The sequence below is a fragment of the Tachypleus tridentatus genome, chromosome 9 (genome assembly GCF_004210375.1).
Source record: "Tachypleus tridentatus isolate NWPU-2018 chromosome 9, ASM421037v1, whole genome shotgun sequence".
Taxonomy (NCBI): domain Eukaryota; kingdom Metazoa; phylum Arthropoda; class Merostomata; order Xiphosura; family Limulidae; genus Tachypleus; species Tachypleus tridentatus.
This window is the reverse complement of record NC_134833.1, coordinates 26,447,870-26,469,393: the sequence shown is the minus strand read 5'-3', so window position 1 is coordinate 26,469,393 and position 21,524 is coordinate 26,447,870. Positions and strand designations below refer to the sequence as shown.

Genomic DNA, 21,524 nt, shown 5'->3' with positions numbered 1-21,524 from the left:
ACTTATTGGGCAACTGGTGAATCACACTACATATTGAACAAGAACAACAGAATGGAAAATTGAAGTTTCAGTCTTAAGAACAAATAAAAAAAAAAGCTTATTACTTGCACATAACACAATTGGTATTTTTAAAAACTAATATGTAGCCCACAGGTTACTTGTGCGATTAACAGTAATCATGCTTTTGTTTTTAAATGAACAAAATTTTTAACAACATGAAAAACATGAATGGTTCACTCAAATTAAATTGACTGTTGTGTACTAACTGTACCATTGTTTAATATGTTCCTTATGTAGGACTACATGAGCTGTGCTGAAGTATGGATAGAATATCCAGTCAAACACTTTTCAGTGAGTATGAGACAAACATTTAACTAAATATTAAATTTTCTCTCTAAGATTATGAACAACAGTAGTCACATATGAAAACAGTGTTTTAATACAATAGATTGAGTCATTATATTAAAAAAAAGAAAGAGAGTCCATGAGTTTCTTTATGGATTAGTTGCCTAAGTATTTTCAATTACTGATAATTTTTGGTTTTCATTCCAAAGCTTCATTTTTTAAAATGTGTATGTGATGAATATGAACGATTTACTAGCACTGAAGCTTACTGTAGTAGATAATTATATTTTGTGAGTTTACAGGCAACATTATCCTCAAACCGTGATTTCTGTGCAGCTTGTATTTGTTTTTTCTGGACTGAACAGAGCTTAAGATTTTATGTTTAGCAGTAACTTCAAACATTATTACTAGCAAACTGAAAATAATTGGTACTTCCTGTAGCTGTGTTTCAGCCTTGGTCTGTCTCTCATATTACTCTATGTCCAATAACATTAAGACCAGTTAAGGGTCAAAGCAAATATGAAATGTCAGTGTCAAAATGTTTTTAGGCATTAAGCATCAGTAAACATTATTTTTCAAAATGAGTTGATGTTTCAGCTGAGTACTTCTCATTAATGATGGATAAATAATTATTTTGTAAACATTTTAGTGAATGTAACCCATTACAAATGCAAAGTATAAAGAAGGCCTAGATCTTGTGTTGTGCTGATGGTTTTAAATGTATGTGTATTGTATATTCAGTATTTTTTACTAATTTAATATAAAGAAAGTAGACTTTTACACTCAGATATGGCAGGAAGAAATAGAAACAAAACCAATCTATATATCTGTCTGTCTCTTTCTCTCTCTCTGTGTTCTTTGCTTGTATTGTATAATAACTATAACTTGTGAGAAACTGCCTGAATAAGTTTCAATGAAATTTAGTGGAGGAACTCGGGTAGCCCCCGACTTAACAGTGGATAAAGAATCACAGAAATGAATCTGGCAGCTATTTCACTATTATCACCTTATAATCACCCCTTTGTCACACAGTGCTAAGACTAACAATTTATAACTCTAAAAGTGGAGTTTTGATAACCATGACTGATAGGTCACGGATAGCCCACTGTGCAGATTGTTACTTAACAACAAGAAAACCTTAGTATTGTAAATGAAAGTTCAACTGGTCATAGGATTAAATGCTCATTTACTATCTGCTCATAATAATGTGCATCACCCCTTTTATAATAGTACCTTCAATATCAGCAGTATCTTGACTAGTATACTTAAACATTTTTATAATAGTACCTTCAATATCAGCAGTATCTTGACTAGTACACTTAAACATTTTTTTCCAAAATAGTTGTCAGTGAATAGTTATTTTATCAACATTCTCCTGCATCACTACAGAAACGTGAAGTAAACACCTTCCTTGGAGACATCATAAAGCACATGAATCCTGATCGGGCTTTTGAAAGTCATTACTCTCAACTGGTGACCGTGTTTGATAGGATACTTTCCCACATGCATGATTTTGCGATGCTTTTTTCTATGGATCATTTTCTTCCCTTCCTTGACATGCTGCAGAAGGAATCTGTAAAAGTGGATGTTTGTAAAATGGTCATGGAGACGTTTGTTAGGTTAGCTTATTTTTTCATTATGACGTATGGCAACTGTGCTGAGTTTCAAATATGTCATTACTTTTTAATTAAACTGTGTTAAGTTTTGTTGTTATTATCTGGTAAAGCTTGTCATTTACTTTTTTTTAATTTCAAATTGTATACTTTTGAAATAAATGGGAAATATGACAGTTTCTACCCCAAAAATAAAGATTTGGTTCTAATTGTTGTTTAGCATGTCTTTTCCAGACCTTTCATTTCATTAATACACTTCATGATGTGTTATTGGTGCTGGAAAAATAGCCACTATTTTCATGTTTTAGGAAAGAAGGAAAATAAATATTTTATTTATAGAAATACTTAAGTTTATTGAGACTTCTTTACTTTTCTTGGTCTAAGGTATAAATATTTTATATAGGACTGTGAGGGAGCCTACAAATGATCCTGTCGTCATCAATGCTTTGATGTTTATTTGTAAAACGATGCATGATTCAGTGAAGTAAGTAACTTTAATTGATCAAGCTTAAGTATATTAAAGTGTAGCTGTGATATTGGTATAAGTTTTAATAAGGGAAACCAATAGCTACTTCATTTGTGAATGATAAAAATTAAAATGAAAAATTGTACTGTCTTAACCAGTTATCAAAATTTGCTTTGAAAATAACTATCCTGTTGGGCAATGAATGTAGTTTTGAATGTAGTTATCTCTTGCGAAGTTATATTTGGTGCTATTATGGTTGTACTTCCATTTTAGATAATTTCTTTATCACAGTTTAGGTATAGTGAATTATTTTATGAGGTTATTTTTTCATATATAAGAAATTGTTAACTTTTAACATAAACATTCTGTGAACATGGTGTATTACATAATATAATAAATAGATTAATGTAATATAGTAGAGGTTAATACAATATAATACAGAGGTAATTGTAATATAATAGAGGTTAATATAATTTGTGTTTTTCAGTGAAGGAAATGTTTTTTGATAATTTGCTGTTCAGAGTGGTGTTGACAGCATTTTTGAATTTGACTTGAAATACATTGTGATATTTTGGAATGTTGTAAAGAATTATACATTCGGGTTTTTACTTTTTAACACTATTTTTAAAAATATACAGTTCATAATACTGTTTCCAGTGCCTTAACCCTTGATGATGAAAAGAGGCAGGTTTCTACACTGATTTGTCGTTTTGTACGACAGATTGATTATGGAAGGGACTTTGAACAACAGTTGAGCTTCTATGTAGAGGCCAGAGCAACATTTAGTAATTTGGATCCTATACTTGTTCAACTTGTCCAGGTGACTTTTTTGTCTTTATTGATATTTTTATTTGAACATTTAGTTGTCTGTGACTTTGTTGTTGTTGTTGTTGTTGTTCAGTTTGCTCTTGTGTTTTTTGTTTCTCGACACAGTTTTTTTGCTTGTAGATAATTCAGGGAATATTTAGCAGTTTTGATCATGTGGTGAATTACCAAACCAATTTAAAAATAAAATATTTTGTAATATATCTCTTGATTAGTTCATAAATTAGATTTATACCTTCCATGACTTATTTTTAGTTTAATTTCTTCAAGTTAAATCTTGTTTTACAGTTCCATAGCAATTTGTAGGATAGAACTATTTGATACTGAGTATAATTAGTTTCACAAATAAAAATGCTAATGTTATTTTACAGTATGCTAGTTTCATCCAGTTTTTTATTGGACAGATATCTAACTATGAGATTAATCTTTGAAATTTGAGTAATAAATATTATTCTAACTCTGTTTATACTGAAAAATATTGTGAAGTATATATCTTATTAATATATAATTCACAAAGACAAAAAGTGGCCTTACATTTGTGTGCAGATTTTTTTCCAAATACAGATTATACTTTTTAGTAAACTGGCTTACCTTGAAATTATAATAACTCAAGTTTTACTGTTCATGTTATTATCTTTCTCTGTTAGTGGTATGTTAATACTGCTCCTCCACCATTTCACAATGCCATGCCACGTAATGTGAACAATTACTAATGAAACTTAACTTTGAAAAGAGAACCACTGGCTAAAACCCGTGGATAGAAAATATTCTAATCTCTCTATATCTGTATAGAATAAAGTGGTTTTAGCAATAGTTTGTTGTCATACTGTCTACTTAGATATCCCACATGAGTAAACAAGGGTTTCTGATATGAAGCTTGTAAAACTTAAGCCCACACCACAGAGACGTTAATAATATTCAAACAATAATATAAAATAATATATATATTTTTTAGATATAAATTAATCCTAACTAAAAATATTGATGTCAAAAATTGTGATGCCTCACAGGCTAAGGTAGCAGTGATGCCATTTTGAGATGTGAGGACTTGTATAACCAATAAATCTTTTTTATTTGATTGTTTAAAGCCAAAGCTAGATTACTATTTAGAAAATTTGTACTAAATTTCTTGCAGTTTAATTAAATATTTTCCACTGTGAAAATGAACAAATCAGAGAGTATGAGTAACATCCCTCTTTGGTCCAGATAGGGTAAATGGACTGTTTAAACATAACATTTCTGTTTATTTTTACAACTGAATGCTTAAGAAAAGAAAAAAACACAGTCATATACTGTGATACCCAAATAATTAGAGGTGTAAACTATGGGCTCCTTAGGCTAGACTAAAATGATTTAATTGCATGTGATGTTATATTCTAGCTTTTACAGGATAGATCTGTAAGGAGTTGATAGTTGTTAAATATGTTTGCACAGAAACTCATTTGCTCAATTAATTTTGTAAAAACAATAATTAAAACTATTATTGCACTTTCATGATAAATTTCACCGTGTCTCTTTTGTGCTGATAGAACTCACTGTTACCAATTTACTTGTTTCAACTTGAATATCTTTTTTGTTCTTGTTATTCTTTAATTCAAAACTAATATTTGCTCTTTTCAATTTCTCAAATACTTGTTGGAAGTCCAGGGAAAAAAAGTATTGTATCAAGCCTCTAGATAACTTTTTTTTTTTAAGTTTGTTTCAATAAACTTTCTCAAGCATGTTTTATTTAGGTTCTGGCTAGTTATTAAGGTAGCCCAGTTTGTTTTAGAAATTTTATGAATGTTTCGTCAATATCAAACTTCCAACTGTTATGACCATGCAAGTTTTTTTTTGCAACAGTATAATACACACATTATTACAGAATTTGTTATTCATTAAAAATGGTATTTTTAATTACAGAATATTCTATTTGTTGTGTCATTGTATCATAATTAAAAGAGATGGAAATTCATGAAATGAAGGAAATGTTTCTTGTTAAACCTCACTGTGAAAGTCTGTTTTATTAATGGTATAGCATTGTTTAAAGAGATAAAAAAAACTTGTGAAATTATTGGAGTTTTGCTTATACACTTACTTTTCAGTGTGTCAATCATTTGGCAATGAAAACAAGACAAATCATAAAAGGCCACCACACGAGGAAAACGGCTGGTTTTGTAAAGGTAGAATGTTTTTCATTTTAAAATGTATACCTTAAGTACTTTTTACTCGATAATTAGTTACATTTTTATATAATGTACGACATTTAGAAATCCATTTTTGTTCATTAAAACTTCATTCTACAAAATCATCACATGTGTATTTTTGTTGATGCATGTTTTTAATGTTTTGCTGTGGAAAATACTTTTGCATATATGTGTATACATGTGTGTGTTTTTGAAGTTAAGTATTCACTAATTAACCCTCTTTCATCAAAGACATTAATCTTTACCATTTTTGGCATAACGGATTGTGTTGGCTATTTTTTCATTGCAAAAAGATAAATTTTATTGTTTAGGATACAGCTGGTTTATTCTATTCATTCTAGTACCAAAATTAGATTCAGTTCTTTCCATAGGGTACATATGTATCCTTGTACATCCTTGAAATTGAGAATGGAATCCATCGACTCTAAGTGCTTGAAAAGGGGCCTTTTTTTTTTTTTTTTGCAAAAGTTCTTGAAAATATTATAATCATAGTATGTATCAATATATTTAACTTTAAAGCATATTGCAAAGTTGCATACAATAAAGTTGTTTTTCTTTCCTTTTTATTTTCTTTATTCATATGATGAACAAATAAATTGAAATTTTACAAAATTTCAGTGAAATCCAATTGATTTTGTGGATTTTAACTTCTGAATAAGTGCTTGAAAACATTGAGTGCTAGAAAGTGCTTGAAATTGTTCTGAACAATTCAGTGTGAACTAAATTTGTATTTGATCGATCATTTTTCAAAATGAATTAGCCTCCTTCATTATTATAATGAATGAGATATATAGCAAAATTCCAGCAGATTCCTTGAAAGTATAAACTTTACAAAAAAGTTTAAAGTACAAAAGAACAAGTTAATTAGATTTTACTTTTGCATAATTAGAAACCATAATTGGTAGTTCATAATAATTGTTTTTATTCATCTTATGTCGACTGTATTATTGAATAACAAATAATATACACTGTTTTGGTAACTGGGCTCAAAACAACTATTTTTTTAAATCTATAATTCATTGTTTTTAACACATTAAAATACATTAGATTAGTTGTTCAACAATTTTTGAATAGTATACTGGAAGCCCAGTGGAATCTTAAAGTTTTTGTTAAAAAAAAAAGTTCCACTAGTTATAGTTTTTTCTCTTTATTAATCCACCCTCATAGAGGGGGTATAAACAACAACACATTAATGATTCAAGAATTCTTATGAAAATGACTGTTATGATAATGAACCTTGCAGTTTTTATTTATGTGGTAGGCACTGCTAATACTATATTTCCTCTAAATAGTGTGAGCTTTTATCCAAGCAGAAGGAGGAAAAAAAAATTTTGAAAATTTATGTGCATTATAAACAAATGATATCTTAAATTTTGTTTTGGCAAAGTTACAACTTACAATTTCACAGATTTGAAATACCATGGTAATAATTTAAGAAACTTGTAAACCTTCCAAAAGTATCTTCATTTTAGGTATAATTTGCTTTCCTTTTTGAAATTATTAGCATTTGTATGGGAGGTAGTTCATATAATTACTACTCATCAAGTATCATTTGTATGGCAGGTAGTTCATATAATTACTACTCATCAAGTATCATTTGTATGGCAGGTAGTTCATATAATTACTACTCATCAAGTATCATTTGTATGGCAGGTAGTTCATATAATTACCACTCATCAAGTATCATTTGTATGGCAGGTAGTTCATATAATTACCACTCATCAAGTATCATTTGTATGGCAGGTAGTTCATATAATTACTACTCATCAAGTATCATTTGTATGGCAGGTAGTTCATATAATTACTACTCATCAAGTATCATTTGTATGGCAGGTAGTTCATATAATTACTACTCATCAAGTATCATTTGTATGGCAGGTAGTTCATATAATTACCACTCATCAAGTATCATTTGTATGGCAGGTAGTTCATATAATTACTACTCATCAAGTATCATTTGTATGGCAGGTAGTTCATATAATTACCACTCATCAAGTATCATTTGTATGGCAGGTAGTTCATATAATTACCACTCATCAAGTATCATTTGTATGGCAGGTAGTTCATATAATTACTACTCATCAAGTATCATTTGTATGGCAGGTAGTTCATATAATTACTACTCATCAAGTATCATTTGTATGGCAGGTAGTTCATATAATTACTACTCATCAAGTATCATTTGTATGGCAGGTAGTTCATATAATTACCACTCATCAAGTTTTTGGTGTTCTGAAACAATAATTACCTGGTTTACTTGTGAAAATGGAAACTGAGAAACTTGCAAAGATTTTGTAGTGTTGTTGTGTTTACTAGTTCCAGAAAAGCATATTTGGTACATAACATACTGCAATACTATCTGTTCATTTTCATTATTACTCTACTGATATATATCTGAACTATACTAAAATCACTAATAACCAAGATTGACTTCTATTTTTTATATGTTTACACAAAGCAACTCTTAGGAGTTTAACCAACATATCCCCAGACGTTTTCAGGGAAGAATCAGTAATGTTGTTTCATGAAGCTTTTCTATAAGATTTTTATTTTATTTTCATCTCTGAGACCTTAGTTGGGACTGTGGACAGTCCAATAATTAGCTTGAGGGACTGTGGACCTATGTTTTATGTCATGTTACCATAAGAAATAATAAACATGAACTTTACTCTAAGGGGCAGTGTTTGCATAATAAAATTGATGGTTAATTTGCATTGTTTAGTATGACAAGAGTTGGTAACCAATGGTAATATCTTCTTGTCTATCACTTCAAAATCAAAGATGATTTGTGTAGCTTCCCATGTAATTCAACAAAGAAACAAGGCTTTTGATTGTTGAGGTAAATAGCATTTATTTTACAAAAATTAAAATAACCTTATGTAATGAAAAAAAAAATTGGTAAGTTAATGTATTACACTGAAAACTACCTGTATACAAGAATTATCTTTAAGCAATAAATTATTTTCAGTTTAAGGAACACATTTTTTTATATTGTATTTAATTCAGTTACTCCTTGTTTAAAGCCATTTGTTTGTAGCTTAAACAACACATTGTTGAATGTTTGTAATCCAACCATTGTTAGTGTAAATCATATAGTGTGTTCAAATAGGCCCAGCATGGCCAGGTGGTTAGGATGCAAGACTCATAATCTGGGAGTTGTGAGTTCAAATCCTTGTACACCAAACATACTTCCCCTTTCAGCCATGGGGACATTATAATGTGACAGTTATTCCCACTATTCACTGGTAAAAGAGTACCCCAAGAGTTGGTGGTGGGTGGTGATGACTAGCTGCCACTCCTAAATTAGGGATGGCTAGCACAGATTGCCCTCATGTAGCTTTGCACAAAATTCCAAAAATAAACAAGCAGTCAAATACACATTTAAAGCATTTTAATATTTTATGCCTAAATGGCTCTCTAATGCACTCACTAAAACAAATATGAAGTATTCATAAGTAATTAAACTAATCTTTGTTTTTAGCAGTTTGAAAAACTTCTTAAATTACACAAGACATTAGAAAAGGAAATAAATATATAACAAATATACACATAAATTACTTGTACTAAAAAGTAGCCATGAAATAATTTAAGGTTTTACATTTTCTTCCACCCAGGCTTGTGCTGCTTATTCATTCATCACCATTCCTTCTTTGACAGACGCCATCAGTCGATTAGATATGTACTTGATCTCGGGTCAGGTTGCTTTGTTAAATCAGTGTCTGTCACAAGGTATGTAACTACTGTAAAATGTATTGTAAAAAGCTGTATGTGACAATTCACAAAACCTGGTGTAGGGTGATCATACATTTCTATCTAGAGATTAACCCTGTCACAGTTGGTGTGCTTTTCAGATACTGAGTGGACACCTCCATGTTAAATGTCAAAATTAGGTGAAAATGATAACACTAAGTTTACTCAAGATTTTTTGTTTAAAAAATGTTGTAAATTTATAATTTTGTAACTTTCATTCAGTGTAATTTTCGAAGAAAAATGTAAAACATATGAAACATTTCTGCAGAACTCTGTAAATAATGCATTTATGAATTTTTGTTGAAATAATTTTCCTTCCTATCTCAAATAATAAGAGTTTTTATTTTATCATGATTTTATTTCTCTCTCTCTGAAGATTTTTTATTAAAGCCTCTTATCTCATCACATGCTACAAAGTCATAAAAGCATAGAAATAACTACTATTGAGGAATAGCTTTAAAAATAACTACAGGCTAAGGTTTTAAGTTATTCCCAGGTGTATCCAATACACGTTTCTAAATGGTATTTTTCGAATTGTAGGCTAAGTGTTTCTATACTGATGAACCAGAGAAAAAGAAACATTTTTAAAGAAAGATTACAAATTTCAAGAGAGCAGATTTACATGTGTAGCAAGTCCTGTAATGTTAATGCTATGTTTTATAGCTTTATATTAGAATGCAAAAAATAAAGATTAAGGAAACAAAGTCTTAAAAATTACTTATCAAAAAATAAGCGATACGAAAACTAAGTTATTGAGTTTAGAAATTGATTTTTGTATTTGTTTTTAACCAAGTTTATATAGGTGAGCATGTGCTATTTGTAGTAATTTTATGTAAGCAGGAACATTGAGAGGGCAAACATCCTTGTTGGGCCTCATTTCTTTCTCTCCATTTTTTAGCATTTTAAAAACTTATTAAGAGGAATAACCTAAATTATGACAGCAACAAGCTGATAAATGAGGCAAAATATTAACTGCAGACATTTTTAGCTCACAGTATAAGTGTAAAAATGTTAATAAAGAAATAAATAGATATTAATAATTGCTGAAACTATTATTTCAATCATTCTTAATGTGTCAAGCATTTATATGCAAAAAAAAAAGCCAAAACTATGTTGTTGTTTTTTATTTTTAAATGATGATATAGCCTGAAGGTGCCTTGCAGGCTTGATGGCAAAACCAGGTTTCATTTGCCCAGCTCCTTGGGCAGTTGCTTTCATCCTATCCCTCCATATGCAAAGGTCTTATATCTGCAAACAAAACCTTCTCATTGATACAGTGGTAAGCCTGAGGCTCATAATACTGAAATTAAGGTTCAACTCAGATTATGCAGTGTTGTGCTTAAAAACAGACACAGAATGAAAGACTTAATTAGATGTAAACTTTATTTTATATCATTCTGCCAAAAGAAAACAGACCAATGTTCTGTTGAAACATGTAGTATGTTCTACCATTAATAAAATTCTTTTTTATGCTTATAAATTGTTTGCCAACCTGTTATTATATTACCTTAATGTGCTTCCTTATTCAAGTATTTTATATTTTGGAATCTAAAATAAGAATATGGTAACAACTATATTAATTTGTATGAATATATATTAAGAATAATTCATTATTCAGAATTTGGCTTATAATGAAGTAAACTTTGCACAGTAGTTTTCTTTTATAGTCTAAATGCTATACAAGATAATAAACTAAATGAAACGCCATGCATTTTTAATGTACGAGTTAAATAAAACCAAAAATTCTTTAAGCAGATTTCTAGGGAATTGAACCTTGTATCTGTGTATGAGAATAATTTATATTCAAGTTACAAAGTTTAAAAACAAACACATGGTCATTAAATACTCCCAACTGCCATATTTTGTAAAAATTATTTAGAAGCTGTTTGTTCTCATGGTGTTGTTTATTTTTGAAATGTTGCTGTAGTAAGTAGAAAGTTTTTTTTTTTCAGTTACTTTGTATCATAATAAAATGAAGTGCAGTGCCATATTTTGTGAAGTTTCCAGTTTTTTAAATGAAAGTAGAAAAATGCACGAGTGTTTTGAAAATATTACTTGGTGAACCAGGAAATTCTGCAAACCACAAGTTCTCATGCCAAACATTATTTTCCTTACATTTGTGTAGTTTTCACATCAGATATTGTTTCCTTTTCGCAGATGTATATGCTCACCAGGCTTTATTTATATCATGAATTTAATAGTGCAAACTGCCCCCTAGTTGTGGGCAAAACACAGATAATTCTTCATGTAATCAGTGATGACGAGAAACCCACTTATTGAGAAATTTATATGCAAAAAACGGCTCGTTTGGGCTGAGAAAACACTTTACATAGAAGAGTTTAACAACGTTTCGACCTTCTTCGGTCATCGTCAGGTTCACAAAGAAAGAGGTAACTGACCGGAAGCTGACCACATGTTTGAAAGGGGTTGTGTAACTGTGTGTCGAAATGTAGAGGGCGGTATTAGATGTTTGAATATATAATTTATTATATTAATATAGGTATAAAGGCGTTCCTTTATATTGGTTTATTTTGGGTTTAAGTTGTTGTATAAGTAAGGCTTCTTTAATTTTACGTTTGTTTATGTTTGTTTCTTTATTTAATATTTGAGTGTTTTCTATGGTTATGTTGTGTTTATTTGACTTGCAGTGTTCGAAAACGTGTGAAGGTGACTTTTATGTTCTTTGAATCTGGTTTCCATTTTTCTACTTGTTTCTCAATATAGAAGTCGTGGCAGTTATCACATTGTATTTTATAAATAATGTTGGTGTGGTGTTTGTCAGTGTAGTTTTTACATAGTATAGACCTCAGTTTTGTGCGGGTTTTGAATAAATTTGGTATTAATTGGAATGTCATATTTTGTTACTAATTTTTGCCAAATGTTGGTTATTTGTTTGCTGATGTCGGAATATATGGTATACAGCAGTATATGGTTTCGTGGTTTTTTGATTCGTGAGCTGTATTTACTTTAGTTGGTTGATTTTGCTTTCTGTCTAGGTGTGTGCGTATAATGTTTTCACGGTTTGTGGAGGAAACTTATTGATGTTGGTGAAGTATTGTTTTATTTTGTCTAATTCATCGTTAATTTTATCTGGTGAGCATAGTTTTATGGCTGTGTTTATTTGGTTTCTTAGTATGTTGAGTTTTGTGTTGTTTCATGTGCTGAGTCCCAAGGAATGTATAGTCCAGTATGGGTGATTTTTCGGTGGATTTCTGTTTGAAATTGTGTATCAGTTCTTGTAATTTTGAGGTTAAGAAATGATATTTGATTGTTTTCTTCCTGTTCACATGTGAAGTTGATGTTGGGATGTATAGAGTTAATGTGATTGAAAAAATTAAGTATGTGTTCTGTAGATTTGAATCCATAACCGTGTCATCTACATATCTATACCAGTATAGTGGTGGATGTAATGCTGTGTTAATTGCTTGTGTTTCAACTTGTGTCATAAAATATTGGCTAGAACTGGTGATACTGGGTTGCCCATGCTTAGGCCGCTTGTTTGTTGAACATGAAGTTTGTCTTTATCGTGGTGAATTCTATGAGGGTTGCTAACTGGTTACTGGGAATTTCTATAGTTGGGTTAGGGTCTCGGATATAGAGTTCTAAGGCTATCTTGCAGGCTTCAGTGGTTGGAACTTCTGTAAAGAGGGATATAACATCGAAACTGGCCATTAAGGCTTTATGATTAAGTTGATTTAGATTAGACTTGAAATTAAAAGAGTCTTTGATAAATGAGCTGGCTGATGTTACATATTTGGAGAATGCCCATGCTATGTATTTACCAAGGTTGTAATTAAACGATTCATATGTGGACATTATTGGTCGTAATGGACAATCTGGTTTATGAGGTTTGGGGGTGCCGTATATTTGCGGTGTGCGTGAGTCGGTTTTACGTAGGTAGGAATAAAGTGTTTGTGAAATTGTGTTGGCTTTTTTCATTTGTAGTAGTAATTTGTTCAGTTAAGTCTCGTGTGTCAAATAAACACAACATAACCATAGAAAACACTCAAATATTAAATAAAGAAACAAACATAAACAAACGTAAAATTAAAGAAGCCTTACTTATACAACAACTTAAACCCAAAATAAACCAATATAAAGGAACGCCCTTTATACCTATATTAATATAATAAATTATATATTCAAACATCTAATACCGCCCTCTACATTTCGACACACAACCCCTTTCAAACATGTGGTCAGCTTCCGGTCAGTTACCTCTTTCTTTGTGAACCTGACGATGACCGAAGAAGGTCGAAACGTTGTTCGCTCTTCTATGTAAAGTGTTTTCTCAGCCCAAACGAGCCGTTTTTTGCATATAAAATTCTTCATGTAGTTTTGTGGTCAACTACAAACAAATAAATAATAGTGCATATTTCTGCTTAAAAAGTTAAATTATTGATTATTGAGACCAACTTAAATATTTTTATCATCCATTTGTGTAATGATGTCACCATTGATAAATAATCAGTAAAACTAGGTTGGTATACTGAAGAACATGAAGATAGTGAAAGTCATATCCAAATTATTGAGGTAGTCATTTGCAAGGTGTTGTTTTACTGTGGCTTGTTGTAGGTTCTAGTACTAAAGTAATTCAATAAAATGTTGTTAGAGCTAGAATCAACTATAATTATTTCATAGTGAACCATGAACATACGAGTTACAACAGAAAGTGTTTGTACCCCTGCGTCCTGAGCGGTTTGTTGCTCATAACTTAAAAAGTATCATGAATAGGCTAATAGAAGTATAATATAAATATTATACTAACATACATCTACATAAACTTGTATGTAAATTAAACGACAAATAAACTGTCTATAAACAAATAACCAAACATAGGAGATGCAGAAAGTGTTCGTACATTTCAGAACTTGTGAAAAAATTGATATTCTTGCAAAAAATTTTATTTAGTTTGGCGAATAAAGTACATTATACCATTCTAGAACTGGACACTAGGTTCATAATTATTGTAATTTAGCCAGCAAAAAATTTACTACCTGCAATTTAGTACCGTCTCCGTCATTATCTGCTGGGTCATCATGGTGAACAGGAAACAACTGTCCAGTGATTTAAAAAACTGAATTATTGTAAAATACAAGTCTTGTATGTCTCTTTCTGGTATTGCTACACAACTTAATGTGCCAAAATCTACTGTTCAAAGCATAATTGTGAAGTTTAAGCTTACAGGATCAACTGCTAAACTCCCTCATTCTGGACACCCCACCAAAATTCCAGAAAGAACCAAGAGGAAGGTCTTTAGAGAAGTTAGTATGAACCCTCGTTTAACACGTAATGACATACAGAAACTGGGGTTGAAGTAAGCACCTCTACAGTTACGAACATGTTACGCTCTTCTGGGTTGAAAGCATGCCGTCCTCGTAGAACTCCATATTTAAAGCCTGTTCATTTAGAAGCACGATTGAGGTATGCAAAAAAGCATGTAAATAAACCCTTTACCTATTGGAAGAGTATTCTTTGGTCAGATGAGACTAAATTCGAGCTTTTTGGCTACAATGATGTTTGCTATATTTTCCGTAAGAAGGGGGAACGAAATCTTCCAAAGAACACCGTCCCTACAGTTAAACACGGAGGTAGCTCGATCATGCTATGGGGTTCCTTCAACTCTTCTGGTGTAGGCAGCCTTCACTGCATCAATGGAATCATGAAAAAATAAGAGTACGTTGATATATTAGACACTTATATCAAGAATGATACTCGGAACTTGTGGCTTGGGTGTTGTTGGATCTTCCAGCACAACAATGACCCAAAGCACGCATCGAAATATGTGCAATCCTGGTTGCAGAGGAACCGTATAAGCATTCTGGAGTGGCCATCGCAGTCACCCGATCTCAACCCAATTGAAAACGTTTGGAATGAGTTGAAGACCAGGGTTCATCAGCATCATCCGAAAAACTTGCAAGAGTTGGAGGCCTTCTGTAAAGAAGAATGGAAGAAAATACCAGTTGAGTACCATCAAACGATCATGGAGGGCCATGAGGAGAGATTGCACCAAGTAATTCACCTGAAAGGCTACATAACTGACCATTAAAGTAGATGCACAAACACTTTCTGTCCCTCCTATGTTTGGTTATTTGTTTATAAACAGTTTACTTGTCATTCAATTTACATAAAAATTTATGAAGATGTGTGTTAGTATAATATTTATAACATACTATACTTTCATTATCCTAATCATAATACTTCTTATGTTATGAGGAAAAAACTACTCATGACACAGAGGTACAAACATTTTGCCATAACTGTGTACAGTGGAGTTGAACTTTCAGGAAGTTTTTGCTGTTGACACAGTGTAATAGAGCAGTAATATGTTTCATACAGTGTGATTAAGTCTTTGTAGAAACAAAGATGTTAAGAATTATTTTAACTTTATTTTGATGAGATATTTGTCTAATGTAATAAACTACTTACTGGTATCTGTTGCTATAACACTTTCTGCTGCTGCTGTTGAAAAGAACTGTGTCTGTTTTCTTTAAATTTCAGCGGATGCTTTCTTTAAAGCTGCTATTAGCTTACTTCCAGAAGTTCCAAAGACAGTGGAAGTTGATGGAAAACACCGTTCAACTGAATCCTTTCTTATTTCTTATATCAGTAATTTTCTGTCAGCTCTTTTGGTGATACCTGTAAGTATATATATATACATTTTACAAAACAATTCTAACTAAATATTTGTTGTACATGGAAAGTTTTCATTAAATGTAAGTTATTTACAGATAAGCTATTAATATAATTTTTTTTGTGGAAGTAATTTGTAGTACATTTATTGTCAGCAAAACTGTTCATTGTAATACAGCCTTAAAATTTTTGTTATCATAAACAGTACCAGTTATTAGGAGCTGTACATTTGATACATATATAGACCTAATTGGTATTTATTAGATTGGATATGATTAGGGGATATCAATATTATTGTTTTTCAACTACTGAGAACTATGACTTGACCAGATACATCAGCTTTATTGTTTTAAGACTACTCAGAACAATAACTTTATAAACACCAGTTTATTGTCTTAGGACTGTTCAGAACAATGACTTGATGAAAGATACCAGTTTTATTGTTTTAGGACTACTTGGAATGATGACGTGACCAGAGACATCAGTTTTATTATTTTGGGACCAACTGAATCAAGACTTTAACCACAAATGTTTGTTTTCTTGTTTCAGGATCATCCAGAACAAGAACCACTGTATTTGATTCGTGGATTACTGAATGTTGTTCAAGATTACACATGGGACTCCAATAGTGATGCTCGTGTCATTGTTTATCTAAATGTGCTGAATCTACTATCGTCTATGACACAAGAATCCTACATTTACCATATTGAGAAGGGTATAACTGTCTAATTTAACTCAGAACCTCAAGCTTTTGTAGTTCAAGTGGTTCATTCTGTTGAATAACAGATACTAATGAGAATAATGAATTCTTATATTCAGGTAGTAATTATTGTTAGGTTAGTAAACAGGCTTTTGTGGATATGCAAAATATGTATCGTTACCCTGTTCTCTTAACCAATCACACTAAGAAATTGTGACTTTACTATTGATTAAATACATTTGTCAAAACATTTGATATCAAGTTTAACTATAAACTTAGAAGTTTTCTTTAACCTTTTAACTGGCAGTTTCTTAAACACTAGTGAGCCCATTAAAGCAGTTTGTTTCCAAAACAAAGTGCAGGATATTGGTTTTGGCATTAAAAACTTTCTACACATGTTCAGCATCAAAGTCTTGCTTCCAGAGGTAACGGTTACTTTCATGTACATCGAATCAATGAGTTTATAAATCAAAACATTCAACATTGATATGATGTTGGATCTCATAGTAGTGGTGATGGCTGAATAACACGTATACCAGAATAGTTAGTACCGTATGGGTGAAACAACTGTTTTCAGAAGAAACATGTTTGGGAAGCTGCTGTTGTGGCATGTCTAATTTGCCCAAGTTTGGGTTTTGGCCCAACAGATCCAGTTGACTCACTTCTATGTGCAGAACTTATATTCTGAACTATTCTACTAGCTATATCAATTTAAAAAAAACAAGGACAACTTCTTTTGGGAGCTGTGATTTTTGATCACTGACAGGTGTTAATGTTATGGGAACAGAAGGACAAAAATGGGTATAGGAAATGTACACACGTCATCCTATTATTCTTGTAGTGAAATCCTCATCTGGAAAAGTTACACCTATTAAAAAACATAACATTGGTCTAAAGTTAGCCAAAAGTTTAAAGGAGAACTGTAAAAACTTGCACTCTGCAAGAATGTGATAGTGATATAAATATTTTGTGTGTGCTTGAATCAGGAAAACTAAACACAAACATTAAATTGGAAACATTTTTTCATACTTTCCAGTGGATTCTAATGATGCTTTGTATGGAAGTGACCCAAAGTTTTTAGCTATGGTAAACAAAATTGGTTCAACTTTGGTTGATGAAATACTTTCTCATTTGAAGTTACTTGGTGATAAAGGGGTAAGTATGTTTGTTATGATCCTATAAATGATTTGTTTGATGGAGTTGAATATATGGTGATATTTTATACAATTTGTGTGACTTCAATAAACATTTCTGTTTTAATTTAATAAAGTTCAGCTTTACAGAAATGTTTTCAATAATATTTTTTCATATTGTACAATGAAAGTCATTCTCAAAACATGGACATCCTGGATTATAGCTGTTTATTGTTTTTATTTGTTCGATATTATGTAAAGGTAGTAACTCTTCACTCTCAAGTGGCTGATTGTATAAGATAGGAATTCACTAATTTTGTAATACAGTCAGATTTGATTTTTCCGGGTTACTTATCAAGAACGTGTTAGGATCTGTTGTTCATTAAGAACTACAAAAGCATGCCTTATAAAGATGGAAAGTTATTAAATTATATATGACAGTAGACATGAATAATTAAGTTTAAAAACAAAAACCTTCATCTGAACCATTATTAGACAAAAGTCTGTATGTGTGTATTGAACCTCTAAGACTTACTGTAATTCAATTTGGCATATATGCTTTATGACCCAAAGGGAGTGACATAGGTGATTGGAATTTATATCAGACCACCCAGGTAGCCCCTAAGTCTTCCTTGTGTATTTTGTCAGCTTATAATTAGTGAATCACTGAAATAATTATAACCCTTAAGGCTTTCCCACCCCAGGAATTGACATTCTGATCTTACTTCCCTATATCTTTTTTGTACATTGCACAGGATTATCGGCCATTCGTATATAAATCACAATATTCCTGAAAATACTGCTGTGAATAATTCTAGTGTTATCAGTGGCATCTCTTTTTGTAAACAGGAACTATTAATTTTTTGGTTTTGAATAAGTTGTAATGCTTACAATTCAATTATTATAATGATATTTTGCTTTCTGTTATTATTTAGTTTTAATGTTAAGAAATCCCAAACTACTTGCAGACAATAAAACTTTTAATGAGTAAATTCCCCTTGTGACAAGTATGAGAACTTGAAACACTAAAAACTGGGGTTTTGATACCTATGGTGAGCAAAGCACAGATTGTGTAGCTTTGTGCTGAATAATAAAAGACAAACTGCTTAAAGCTTATTCATCATAAAATGTAAAAATTGTCAACATTTATTCTTCTCTTGTTTTTTTAATATAATTGACTGGAGATGTCCAGACATAAAATGTAGGAATAACATTATTTTTCCTCCTGATATTTTAAACATCTGTTTTACCAGTATTATCCAATTTACTGTTTTTAATTGAAGGATATGTTTAGACTGACTGTTATTTGTAGAGCCCTATATACTAATATGTTTTATTTTTATTATTAGTTACAAGTAACATCAAGATTCTGATTTTTACAGATCTTTAAACGACAAGCATCATTAGCTATGGATTTCTTCAACAGAATTGTCTCTCATGGAGATCTTAATGATAATTCTTTAGCTACATTAGCTGTGAATCTATGGGGTGTGGTTCACAAACACGGCACTGTTGATATGAAATATTCTGTAAGTTATATTTGTAGTTACACACACATAACTTGACATTCATTAATTTAAACTAAAGAAGTTCTAATTAAGAAGAATTTTTTAAGGACAAACATCTGTAAATGTATACAAACTGAATGATGTGTAACATATAAATGTGCATGAGTAATTGATATATAGGAAGATGTTCTATGGAAAAAACAACTGAAACCTACATTACAAAATTACATATGATATAAATATCATATAAATATAAATATCAAATTTAGTAATTTGAATTATTGAGATTTATTGGATTTATTTGCTTAGTTTAGTTGTATTTTTAGAAATTACAAAAATGAAAACCATAGATTTATGCTGCAAGTTTAAATCCTAGAGAATATAATCATACTGAGACATTCAAAACTACACAGTTAACTCTGTTTCTCCAGTAAATATAATGTTGTAACATATTGTTTTATTGCATTGATTGGTTCACTAAGATTACAAAATTAATGCAAGTATAGTTCACTTGATTATAACTAATTACATTATTCCTACAATAAGTGTTTACTACAGCCATATTAACTTGTAGGCCAATTTTGTAAATAAACTTTTCAACATAAACATCACAACTAAGTGTAGGCCTAACTTCAAATATTTTATTTCAATATAAATTGTGAGATGAACAACTTATAAGTTTCCTTCCTCAGTTAATCAATTCAGAAACTTAGTAGATACAATTACTGTCATTACTAACACTGAAATAACTCACTGTAATCTCTTCACTGACTTGCACTAACTTCATATTTATATCATAAATTTGTTTCCATGTTACATAGACCTCCATTATTATTAACTTTGTTTATCTTAATTTTATCATAGTCTAGAGGTTTTTAATGTAAACATTCAAATGAAAACATAAAAATATATCTCATGACTTATTACTATCTTATTACCAATCCAGTAATGTTCATCTGTAAGACTGTTTTAATCGTACTAAACCCATAAATACAGAAACATATTATGTAAAGTTAACTTTATATGTATTAAAAACAGTGACACCAACCTGCATGTTATATACTTCCAAACTTTTGTAGTAATGATAAACTAACAATAAACACTCACACATTGTAAATTATAACTTTCTTTCAGGTTCGTTGTTTAGAGTCTGTGAAGAAGAGAGGAATGAAACCAGATGGACAAGCATTTACTGATTTAGCAGTCAGACTGCAGGTTCCTAGCAGAGTCTAGCCATGTTACTCAACAAATTTTAATATTAATTTTCATTTGTAATCAAGTTTGTGATGAGTTTGGTGTACTAAATTCTTATACATACTGATTAAGTGCTTCAATTTGTTAGCTTTTTTTCAGAAATACCTTAAAATGAAATCCACTGTAATATAAAGATAAGAAAATTTTCTGAAATATGTTTTTATCATAGTAAAACTGAAATCATAAAAATTATCAGTAACATACTTAATTTGCATGATTTAGTTTTTCAAATAAATAATCTGATATATTTGTGAAAAGCAAAACATTTTCACAATGATGCATCAGCTTGAAATTTGGAAAAACAAAATTTAAAGAGAAAATGTATCTTCAGGTCTCATCCGTATAACTGAGAATTGTATTTTTATGAAAAATTAAGTGTAGTAGATTAATATAGTAAACCCCAAAGTATCTGTAATAATAGAAACAAAAATCCATCACATATACCTGGAACATACATTATTGAAACAGTATTAAAAAAGTAAAATATTTTATTGACATATATCAAAAATGTTTAAACTGCAGTTTTTTTTCAAATACTATAAGTCACTACTTTCAAAACAAACAAACCTTGTCATACCATCCTTATTGTGTTTGTGTGTGTTAACCATTTTCCTACTAGAATTACTTAATTGATGTATGACTTGAAAAATCATATAAAATTCGTGTAGTTACTTATTTGATTAAATGAAATAAAACGTTTGTTATTCAAACAAAAATATTAAGTTTCAATTTCTTTAATAGTAGATGCCTCTATGTATGTTTAATTATTCATAGGTAAAATACAGTATTAGTTATACCAAAAAGATGTTTTTGGTTCATGTTCCACTGTTGACTTGCATATTGTTTTATTTCTACAAGTGTGAATAACTCACAACAACACCTGTAAAAACAAATTTCAATTGATACTGAAGTTAAATTAGAAGATCCAATATTGAAATAATTTTCATTTATATGTCAGAATTTTTAAAAATTTTAATTTTTGAGTTTCCATTAATTTCAACAAGATATTTAAATATTCCTTATTGTTGAAAATAATTAAAATATTTTTATACTGATTTTGAAAGTTATTAATTTTATTTTTTGAAAGTGCAAGTTTCTACTGATAGTGAAA

At 30.5% G+C, this 21,524-nt stretch overlaps 1 protein-coding gene across 2 annotated transcripts in view; it reads left to right on the top strand.

The window, feature by feature from the left end:
- The window catches only part of LOC143224902 (VPS35 endosomal protein-sorting factor-like), a 52,191-nt gene extending 31,062 nt beyond the window's left edge, over window positions 1-21,129 (top strand). For both annotated transcript variants that reach the window (XM_076453360.1, XM_076453359.1), the window contains exons 15-25: window positions 298-351; window positions 1,735-1,964; window positions 2,362-2,442; window positions 3,082-3,244; window positions 5,334-5,411; window positions 9,050-9,164; window positions 15,687-15,826; window positions 16,368-16,533; window positions 17,555-17,673; window positions 19,034-19,180; window positions 20,294-21,129. In XM_076453360.1, coding sequence (XP_076309475.1) covers window positions 298-351; window positions 1,735-1,964; window positions 2,362-2,442; window positions 3,082-3,244; window positions 5,334-5,411; window positions 9,050-9,164; window positions 15,687-15,826; window positions 16,368-16,533; window positions 17,555-17,673; window positions 19,034-19,180; window positions 20,294-20,392 — 1,392 coding nt within the window. In that variant the 3' untranslated portion in view covers window positions 20,393-21,129. The remainder of the gene's footprint in view (window positions 1-297; window positions 352-1,734; window positions 1,965-2,361; window positions 2,443-3,081; window positions 3,245-5,333; window positions 5,412-9,049; window positions 9,165-15,686; window positions 15,827-16,367; window positions 16,534-17,554; window positions 17,674-19,033; window positions 19,181-20,293) is intronic.
- Window positions 21,130-21,524: the final 395 nt, after the last annotated feature.